General features: G+C 44.5%; 1 protein-coding gene across 1 annotated transcript in view; it reads right to left on the bottom strand.

The window, feature by feature from the left end:
- LOC118403465 (mucin-19-like) overlaps nt 1-6,587 on the bottom strand; it is a 41,971-nt gene extending 35,384 nt beyond the window's left edge. The window contains exon 1 of the mRNA XM_035802185.1: nt 5,268-6,587. Within this exon, the coding sequence (XP_035658078.1) occupies nt 5,268-6,475 (1,208 nt within the window). The 5' untranslated portion in view covers nt 6,476-6,587. The remainder of the gene's footprint in view (nt 1-5,267) is intronic.
- Between the last annotated feature and the right edge of the window lie 5,120 nt (nt 6,588-11,707).

Consider the following 11,707-nt stretch of genomic DNA (forward strand, 5'->3'; position numbering starts at 1 on the left):
CACAGAGAGTACAGTTGTGTTTGTTGTTATGAATATTTGTTGCTATCAAATATATATTCATAATTGAGAAAGTTTATGAAATTATGTGGCTATAAACTCTGCCATTCTATCAATCTATTTTGTCCTGTTCTATTCCATTCCTTAAGGCAAATCCAATTCGTCACTTAATGCTGGGGATCATTTACATTAGGTCACATGTTCAAGTAGAAATAGAAAATATACATTGCGTATCAAACAATTAAGGGTTCTATCAAAATTGAATTTTCCAGTTCTTACCTGGGGGCTAATTGCAACATGTAACATACATGTGCATACAGTATTAAGAAAAGTATACAGACTCTGAAAGATACCAATGACGGTGATAATTTTAACAGGGGATTATTCTGATAACAACTACACGGGCGATCAATATCTTTCAGGACATCAATTGCAATGAAGAGCCTAAGCTTTACGATTTGTACGGAGTTTTGTAGTGTGTATTGCTTACATTATTACATCAGCATTTCAATATATAGCTGATGATTCGAATTCCGAGTCTTGTTTTGTCTTTTTTCTACCCTCAATTGTTGCCGTAGTGTTCATAACCGTTATATTTCTTTTCTACGCAATGTGAACGAACGAATGGATGGATGTCATACGATGTCAAGCTATATGTAAAGGTGTTTGAGGAAGTTATCTTGTTGCTTGGTCTTTTAATTCACGTTTCTGTGTGTGATCAAGATCTATCCATGCTTTGTGAATCATCAGTAGCATCCAGGTATTTCTATGAACCCCCTCTCCCGGGGCAACCTCGTGCATTCAAGTCTATCCACTCACATGTGATATGGAGAAATTGTTTGTTTGAAATTCGTCTTTTTTCTTTACAGTTTAAAAACGATATAACTGCCATTTTCGTATCAAATGAGCCTCAGATTTGAAGATATTCCAATGGTATAAGGTTTGCATTTATCAATTTACTGATTTTGAAGATTTCATAATGAAGCATCTAGAGAAAAAGGCATTAAGGCAACATGAATGGAATAAATTTGAACGTTTTGTCACAATCAATAAAGATTGATTAGGAGCCTGGACAAATGAATGATAATAATGATAATGAATATACGGTCGAAATGAGAGTTATACAATAGATGATGGGACGATATATGGAATTTTTGACACAAATCAATCACAGAAATCGATTGTTTACTTTGCAAGCTGGAAATACAGATTGCCTTATTTTTTCAACTCTTAAAAATCTTCTCTTTGACTTCTGAACTCCACAAGGAACGTCATATTTTAATCACAGATTCAGAAAGTTTCCACGTCAAGTTTAAGGTATCTGTTTAGACTATAACAAGGTGGCAAGTATGTAATGAAGTCATGTTTATGATGGTTGACCATGAAAACTAAGGAATACATAGCGTATCTGTGATAAACAAAGCGTGCTTGAATGTAACATTACAACTGCTCTATTTTCCATGCAGAGGTTGCAGTTGGGGGATAGTGACCGGGGCTTACGGCTGCCTCGACTCCGAGCAATCTCTGCTAGGAGAATACAAGTGCTCGACCATATACAGTAGAAGCCGCTTATTTGCTCATCGCATTTGCCAGCGTATTTCGTGCAATTATCCGGGTGGTGCAATAATGCGAAGTTATCTTGCTGGAACGTACTTGTTTGGGATTTGGTGATTCCGTGCAATAAACAGAAGTGTGCGGTTATCTGTAGTGCAATTAACTGTCTTCTACTGTTTCCATTTGACTCAGGCAGCACTTCATGAGTACACCCCCACACCCCCCGGCCGTCCCGTGTACCTATCGGCGGTTCTACAGATCCAACATGGCAGCAATACAAACCCGCGCAGCGCTCTCGTGTCAACAAACGTGCTCTGATGTGTGGGAGAATGTTTCTTCTGGTACAAGAATGGCCCGAGGCTAGTATATACATATTCAAGTCTGCTAGGTGATTCAGACTTTCACAACGATATTCATTTTTATACTTTTAATCAATTTTGACTTACTATTGTTTCAAAATAGGCGCGGTATAACCCCGTCGTGTGTAAACATGTGCGAACATGTGCGATCACGTCGACCAATGATGTATGTTCGTCTGTATCTCTGTGGATCTGCCGCTACCAGCCCAAAGCTGCCTAGGCAGATCCGTGTAATGAGTTGTATCATTGGCAAATAAATAAATAAATAAATAAAATCGGTTTATTGACACAAATGTATACATTAGGGTTTACTATCTTTTTGATGGTATAATATGAGTGTGTAGTCACGTATAAAGTACAGCTTTGGTCGGGGGTGAATTGGACAGCTTTGGACATGCAGAACGTCAGGAAAAAATTCTGTCGCAAAAATGTCTACTTTTATAAAACAACATTTCAATTAGCTATACGACAGTATCGTGATAAATGGTAAGAATTGTGTCATCTCGGGTTGGAACCTGAGTCACAAAGTCTCACCCATAAACCTTTATCAACTGCACCAAAAACATGACGGTTTGGATAGAGGGTGCTAATACATTAAGAAAGACAAGCATTTTGCAAGGCGACTGTTTACAAGACGAAAATTAGTTTCGTCGAAACAGAATATTCCACAGACACACCAGTACGGTACATTTTCTTCGTTCTGTGTATAGTAATAATCGCTATGTATATCATATTGCAACTCTGATATCATGTTGACACATGGAAGCTACATAGTTGATGTATATGTATCATTTGTAGTTTCTGGTGATAGCAAAACCAATCACGTTGCTACATAAAAAGTACGACATTAGATTATATAGATAGTTACTTTGTAACTACAAGATCGGCTCTGGTTTGGAAATGTGACCTAAGCATGGGAAGTCTAATATCTTTGGTTAGAAACAATACAGATCACGTTGCTACAGATTCAACGGTATACTGTAATATACCGAGATGAGGATGCTACATGGTAACCAAGTCATTTATAATGGATGACTCCAGACGCATGTCCATGATAAGATCATAAGGCTTCTGCACCTCAAACAGAACTGAGATGTGCCTACTAAATAAAACCTGAACATACTACAGTTATGCTAGCTTCGTTAAAATGCACGATCCATATTGTATAATTGAATTGATGATATCTAGTTTCGTGCAGATTTTCTTGTTTGCTTTATAACGTTGTTAATGCTAATTTTCAATGAAAAATATGATGGCGATGTAAGAAGTACAGAAGAAAGTTTAGGCAGCAGAATGTAATGGTTTTTAGTGTTGCAGTAATGTCAACTGTGTTGTTGTAGTTTTATTGGTAAGATATCCGCCGTTTTCACTTCTTGGAGGTTTATTACATATTGCTTTCACACCTATACATATGAAAGCAACATAGTACCCGTGTGTATGATGTACATCGAATCTTAAGGTACATTTCCATCTTCCATTCAAAGCAATGTACATTATGAAGAAATATCTTTGATAAAAAAAGCATTACATTACACATTCGCATTTAGCACTCGGTGAAATATCAGCCAACGGAGCTTTGCCAATGTAAGTTGTGACGCAGCAGAAATGGACTAAGCCAAGTGTATAAAACTTTCATGATAAGAAGATACCCATTGAATTCTTGTCAAAGCATAGCTTGCTATTTCTGTTACTACTTCGTATGGAATATAATCATTTGTCTGTTTTACGTCATTTTTCGTGTCCTACTGCATCCAGGTTTAAAAAAAAACAAGATGGCGGCGGAACCTGAGACGCGGCACCTCGTGTACAGGGGTATCCGGTTACAACGTGTGACGTAACCGTAAGGACAATGTCTGTCACTGATCTGCTGATAGGGAAATGTTTGGGCCTTTTCTCAACATTCCTCCGCCATGTTAAACTGCCCGTGCTCCAGTGGAGGGTACGTTTATAGTACCTGAGTCGATCACACGGTCTGTTAGACACAGACAAAGGGATTTCTGTTGTGAGTAAACAATAAGATCACGTCTAACCCACCTGTCAGACTCTAAGACTTCTTGTGAAGTTTTCTTAATGTAGAGAATATGGGCGGTACTATTAGTCCATGTGGGGCAGGGGAAACTTTTGGGATAAAGAGAACATCGAAAGAGAGCTATGGATATGGTAATAAAGGTTTGCATGGGTTTGGCTTCAGCGGAACTTTAAGGTTTCCAACGTCTGCTGTTTGTCACAATGATTATCCGCCATGACAGTCACGCACGAGTGAAGAAAGGGAACTTTCACTTTTCTCAGGAACACTCTCGCTTTCAGACAGCCCTGTGACATCTCATTAACGATCATAATTCCGCACATGTTTGCAATTGTACACATTGGACAGGAACATGGCAAGAACGTTGGCCATTTTAAATAATTCCTTATAGCATTATGATCGGCATGCGCAATGAAACATTACTACGAAATTGTTCTGCGTGTTCGAAGACTACATTTAACAGTCAACGGTCTCATGTTATTGTTTTGCTACATACACGTGAGTTTTTGTTTTTCTAATGCGCATTTTGTCATAGTACAGAATCACGCTACTTCGTACAAATAGCATCACAACAGGCACGCGGAGCTTCGTGGTGTTTGTGTTCATTTGGTAACAACATAAAGATATCTTCTACATATCGATGAAATGGTTCATTCCGCAGTTTTGCACATCTTTGGTCGCCAAGGTCGAAATTTTGGTGAGCAAAAAAAACTGACGGGATGCCACCTGACATAATTGATGATTCCGTTAATTGATAATTACACTGATCGCGATAAATTTGTGTAAATAAGATTCCGTCAGTCATTCTCCTGGTTGAACAAACACTTAATAATTGTTACACCACGGGTAAGAAAGCTGGCCATCACTAACATAAGGACCTGGGTGAAGTCTGGTTGAGACCAGGTAGTGATCAGGGTGTCACAGATCGGGATTTAGTCGATAGAAAAATGATATACAAAGTTAACACATAACAGCACAGATACAGCAAGCACAGATACATCAGACGCAATAGACGTCATGAGGGGGGGGGGGTATACGGAGAACACAACTGTTGAGCTGGTTGGGCGAAGATTACTGAGAGAAACAAACAATAACATTCACACTTGACTAACTTTGCAAAGCTATTGTTGTATAAACGCGTCGCAGTGTGACAACTATTGATAAGTTATAAATAATATGCAGTTGTATGGATGTATGTACATGTATGAATAGACGAATGGATGACTGAAATGAAGCAATGGTGAATAAATGAATAAAAAAGATGGAATAAAAAATAAATGAAAGACGGGATGACAACTAAAGCTGGAATGGAGGAAGGGAGTAAGTCTTACCTGCGCCTATGTTCTTCAACATCCTTCCTGAGGTTGTTGACCTCCGTCTCGAGTTTTGCCTTGAGGACAGTGATGGCGTCCAGCTCGGTGTGGGCTTCCTCTACCTCCTGCTGCAGGTCCTCCTCCGCACGGCTCAGCGGCTCGGGACGCCCGCCCAGCGCGCGGATCTTGTCCTCCAGATAGTCCTGTCGGTCCTCCAGCTCCTGGATCTTCTCAATGTACCGTGCAGCCTCCTCCCCTCCCTCCTCCAGCCGGGACAGGTCGCGCGACGAGCGCTTGTAGTCGCGATCGCGATCACGATCACGATCACGATCATGTTCGCGATCCCGGTAGTGATCCCGGTCGCGTTCAGGCTCGAGATCCCGGTGGCGATCAGATGAGAGATCGAGGCCGCGACCAAGGTCTTTCCGGTCACTCTCACTGTACCCTCGGTCTCGGTATGTCCCGGTTCCTCGGTCACGGTCGCGGTAGCCTCGGTCCTCGCTGAATCGCCTGTCGCGGTACCCTTGGGCTCGGTCTCGATCCCAGGCCTCGTCCAGAGGAGACTTGGGCCCTCGGTCTCGGTCGAACCGCCTGCGTTCCAGCATGCCCTCGGTGACGGACTGGACGCTGTCTCCGCTGGGTCGCCGCTCCCTGCTGTACCCGCCGAAGCTGGTGTCATGGCCACGGTAGCTCTCTCTGTCCCGTCTCATGTCGAAACCACGCTCGCTCGATGTGGACGACACACGGGGCTTCTTTGGTGGGCCGATCCTCATTCCCTTCCAGCTCTCTACAGAAGCCTGGCTGTCCGTATCGTCCTGCCTCCCACTGTAGCCCGCCTGTAGGGACCGGTAGCTTCCGTACGCCTCACGCTTAAACACCTTGAACTCTCGGTCGGGGCTCCGCTTCAGGCCGTAGTCCCTTCGCCCGTAGTCTCGGTCGTACCGGCTGACCGGCAGGTCCCCCGCCACGCTCTGCGGACGGCTGGGCTTCCCCTCCATGCTGTCCTGCACGTTCTGTTTGATAATGTCCAGAGTTGTCATCCCTCCTCTAGCATGGGAGTAGGCAGGAGGGCTCCGCTTGGGCTGGGTATACTCCCCGCCCCAGCGAAACCTGGACTCATGGCGGGTGTCTGGCGGTGTGCCCCTCTCCGATCCACCCCGAGACCCGTACTGGCCCTCGTATAGACCCCTTCCTCGGGAGGACTCGACTCTGTACCCGCGGATCATCTCTTGTCTGGCCCGGCGTCTCTAAACACACAATACCTGGCGCTCGTCTCGGCCACCCAGGTCTCTAGGTGGCCATGATGTGTGCTGGATAATTGCCTTGGTTCACGTCACACGTGGGTATGTGCTGTTGTCCCGCCCACTGCCGGAGCTGTCGGGCCGGTTCTCTGCCTGTCCTTGCGCGCCTTGCAGACAGGTGTGATGTCACAGATGTGTGTCGTTCGCGTCGTCTGCAAGCTGCCAAAAGCAACCTGATCCACGGTGCATGCGCGACCGCTGCACGCCCTTCGTGTCGTCTGCGCTCCTCGCAATCAGTCCTAGGTACGGTTTCCCCCCATCTCACCTGACGAACCGTCACCAAGGTCATGAATACACTCAGCGCGGGGAACAATTGGCAGCACTTGTCGTCTGCAAACATATCAGTCAAAATTCATGTCCTGTACAATATGCATTGCTGTAATGTTTTCACTTATTGTATCCCATGCATAGACCATGTTAACCAACAGACGTCGCCTGAATGTCTGTCAATCAACGGTGGGAAAAACATGACGGAACCGAATTATGCAACATATTGCCAACGATACTTTGAACATTGTCATCATCTGTGGGCGGAATGGATACAGGTCAAAGGTCATCATATAGCTCCCTCATTAATCATGGCTCTACCTGCCTGTAGACATGTTGGGAGGAAAGGCGACATGTTTTTGTCTTCATCTATTCGTCTGCCGTAAGAAATGTATTCTATCGCTACAAAAACGATTGTGTCCTCAACGTTATTCTTGGACACATATATCGTCTATAAAGATGCAGTGTTTTGTTCGTTTTGTTTGTTTTTATGCCTTTATGTGTTTATTATGGTACATTTGCTTAGGCTTCGAGCTACATAACGAAGCGTGCGTGGACTTGACAGATTCGTTAGTGGACACGTAAAAACCGCCAAAGGTCCTGCATTATTAATGTACCGACATTGACGATCGCTCTATTTTGAGCCACGCCCTTAATTTAAATGTTTATCGCGTCTTCCTCTCAGCGGAAGGCTTAAAACCGTCACGTAATGTCCGCCCGATCGGTGAGGAATATTGTAGTGATTAAACCTTTTTATCCTGCTATAGTCCGTCCCTTTGTTCTGGGCTTGTCTGACGACGCGGTGACCTTTCAGAAATGCTCGCCTGCGGGCAGCTGTAATTGGCGTGAGTCACCGACCGGGGAGGCGTCATGGCCGCTCGCAGAAGTTCCCGCCTTTTCTCGGCGCACCCTCCCGTGTGGGGCGTTTGCTCGAGATCACGTGACTGTGGCGCTTGGCGGCCATGTTGTTTGAAAAGAGCCCCGAGCAAAGCCGTGTCAGAAATGATTGAGCAAATTCCCGCCTTTTGTTGGCAAACTTTCCCGTTTAGGATGTTTGTTCTCACGTGACTATATGGCCGCTATGTTGGTTGGTAATGGTAAGAGCCATGTGCAAAGGCGTGACAGAAATGATTGAGCCGCCTGCAGAAATTCGGGCATTTTCTTGACACACCTTCCCGTTTGGGGTGTTTGTTCTCACGTGCCTATAGCCGCCATGTTGGTTGGTAAGAGCCATGTGCAAAGGTGTGACAGAAATGATTGAGCCGCCTGCAGAAATTCGGGCATTTTCTTGACACACGTTCCCGTTTGGGGTGTTTGTTCTCACGTGACTATATGGCGGCCATATTGGCTGGTAAGAGCCATGTGCAAAGACGTGTCAGAAATTAAATGCACTCTGCAGAAAGCCACGGCTGAATAGTCAGTGGTTCATGAAATCATCTGTAACAATGAACGTCGGGAGAGATAATGTTCAGTTCAGTTCCAACAAAGAGATAATGAGTCGCCTTTTATTGAAGTATAATGAATCTACGTCCTTCCAGATCCTATATGCATCGAAAACGGACAACAAAGTCGTATTTGAATGACATTGAAAAACATCACTCGCTTTTGCGCTGTTACCCTACCTGGTTGTTGCCAGGCTGTTGTGTTTCCCTGGTCTCACGCTCCAGACAACAGAAGAACTGACAGTATCATATTATATTTATTATTAATACCGATGAACAAAAGGCGATGATTCTAAAAGTATATTAACTTTATAGCGAGAATATAGGCAGTTAAATGCCTTTCTACTTCTGTACTACTATGACTTTCTCTTACCCTTCAAGGCAAGGAATCTGGATGTCCCTACCAGATATTTGGCCATCAGTTAAAAGAAAAGTTTTATTCAGTAGTCAAGCCCCTTCTCTTACGTATCTACAGTGCATGCATATGGCACTAGAACTATTACATCACTCATGGACGACAGATGGCCTGCACACACAAAATGTTCAAGCTGAGTCAAGTGTATTACATCCTTTGAATAAATGAAAAATGAAGAAAATCACACGGAAACATACTGCACAAGAAATATACTTCAGTATTTCCACGTGTGTACATATTTTATTGCATAGCATGCATCCACCTGACAACAAAGGCAACTTCATGGCCATAAAACTACCCTACAACTGCGCTGACTGTTGATTTATGACAGATAAAATGTCAAGGCCAACGACAGAATGACAACACCTGCCGATGTGCCGACAGCCGTGGGAGACAGGCGCGCACAAAGGTGCTGATTGTCCCGTCATTCCCGCTTTGTGTCCCCGTCGGGCTAATACCCCCCCCCCCCCTCACATTAGGCGCGAAATCGATCGGACGACGAGTTTGCGAGCTCCAAATTACGAGGAGGCATGACCCTGCTGCAGACGAAGACATGGCAGAGTTCCTCCCTTCCCGTCAGGGCCATGCCTCCTCGTAATTTAGAGCTCGCAGACTCGTCCTCCGATCGATTTTCGCCTAATGTGAGGGGGGTATAACAGAACCACAACGCCCCTACCGGGCTCCGTGGATCGGTGGTCTAGCTGTAGAAATTGGACAAATGGAGTCAATAGTACGCTAGGGGAGTCGGCCGGCCAAGTAGAAACATTATTCTAACCATGGTTCCCCTAGCGTACTATTGACTCAATTTGTCCAATTTCTACAATAAGACCACCGATCCAAGGAGCCTGGTAGAGGCTACCACTAAGACAGAAGCTTTATTGACAAGAAAAAAGTACAGGGACTTTCTTTTGGTCAACTATAAACTGCAAAATAGGGATGCAGACATTATGTTAAAATTCGAATGACTAAATGATATAGGGTAACAAAAACCTTTATACTATCAGGGGAGACTGAAAGTCATAACAGTGTCATCATCTTACAAAGCAATATTTTATGTATTTACCTATCTTAGCATTATGAGAGCTGCCAGATGTAAAGATGTAGTCAAATCTACTTTCGTATCGAGTTACGTGAAATCTTGCGTTTAGACACAGGAATGTGAATACTAGTAGTTTGTTTTGTAAGACATCACATCTAGAGCATTCCATGACGGCAATGAAATTCATTTTCAATTTGCTCTGGATCGACAAAATGGGCAGAACCGTTGGTCTGGGGCTACATTGATGCATATTCCTGAACATTTCTGTATTCAATTTAAGGGAGTATCACCAACTATAAATCCAGCTTACGATCTTTTTACTTTAAACCAGTAGGCAGCATTGCAGTTGGTAAAGTGTCCACCAGAGGGCGCAAGCGATATGTAATACTAAGTGGTAGCGAGGCAGCGGCAGCCGGTACGTACGGTACTCGTCTACAGCTTCACCAATCTCGTGGCCGGGATATTGAATATTCACATACTTTATTTATAGTTTGACCACCTTAAATAGGTTTGACAACCTTGTCGCGTTGTAAACTCCTTCCCAACAGTCTGGTGGGACCGGCGGCTTGAAGCGCAGCTCCCCCACAGGCGGCTTGGCGTAGGGAATCCCCAGGTAGGCGTTCACCTGTGTGCCCGCCACGTCTACGACTGTGCCGCGGACGATGCCAGTAGAAAACACGCTTCAATCAAAGCACCGTGTACTGTTGGCACGTTGTTTACAGTGTGCGGTCTCAAGGTTCTCCACAGGCTAGATTTGACGGCTGAGGTCAGCAGATATCAAAACCAGGGACGGCGAAGCCTGTACATATGTATGTTTGCAGATGTGCCCGATACGTGCAGACAAGAAGCTTGGATAGGCTAGACCGTGCCAATAGTGAAACGCCATTCTGTTTCCCGGGCCTAACCATGATCTAGTGTTGAAACAGCACTCAGCGCCTCATCCTGCATGTGTGAACGTCACTGTGTCAACAGATCGACATATGTGGTGTTGGTGCGTACGTGACTATGGCGTAAGGTTTGTTGGCCATTGTGGATGGTTCAGCTTGGAAACTGGCGGATAATGTGAAGTCGCAACCATAGTCACATTACAGCCCAAACGGCGACTGTGATGTCATGCGCAAACGCATAGTCACAAACATGAAATACCAAAAACCAAGAGGATTCAACTGAGCCGTTGTCAAGGTTATGTCGCCCAGGTCGCGGGTCTATCACGCTGCTGATGGTTTCCACCAGGAGAAACATCGAGCAGCTGGTTTATCCATAACTTCTGGGCACAAGGCGGCAGTGATGCAGTAATGCACGCGAGGTTCATGCGAGTTTAGAAATGAGAAAAAGTGAGATATGATGTAACGTTATTACTTAACCGCTATGTTTTGTTTTGGTAGGATATGTTTGTAGTTCATTTGACGCTGTTACAAGGCCAGAAACGACGGGTGGAAGTGTAAAGAGTCCTCATGCATTTCTGAGCCCTCATGTATTTATGAGCCCTGCTGTATTTTCTCAACTTTCACAACTTAATTAGACATGTTAAAAAACATGAACCAGGCATTTCCCCTGACACAATCCACCGGCGAGGGGTACCAACTCCGCAAGTGGTCTGTTATACCGTGTACAGGACTTCACACTTCACACACGCACGCAGACTGGCCACAGGCTAAACGCAGCCACCCTGAAAAGTTTCCCAACACCTCTCACCCGCTAAACGACCGTCATCTAAATGCTGTGTACGTTAAGATGAAAAACTAATTATCAACTTGATGAGTTTGCCAACATTTTTCACACGCTAACCGACCACCTGCGCGACCTTGTTGATGTGAAACAAATGATTAAGCTGGTGCGGCTTGCCAACGCTCTTATAGGTTTGCGTCGGACACTAATCGTGTAATGAGAAATTAATTATTAACTAGACCTGAGAAGTCTACCAACAGTTCTCTCACGCCACTGGTCACCTGCTCAACAATATGTAATTTAGATGAGAAACTAATGATTAACTT

The sequence above is a fragment of the Branchiostoma floridae genome, chromosome 2 (assembly GCF_000003815.2).
Source record: "Branchiostoma floridae strain S238N-H82 chromosome 2, Bfl_VNyyK, whole genome shotgun sequence".
Classification (NCBI taxonomy): Eukaryota; Metazoa; Chordata; class Leptocardii; order Amphioxiformes; family Branchiostomatidae; genus Branchiostoma; species Branchiostoma floridae.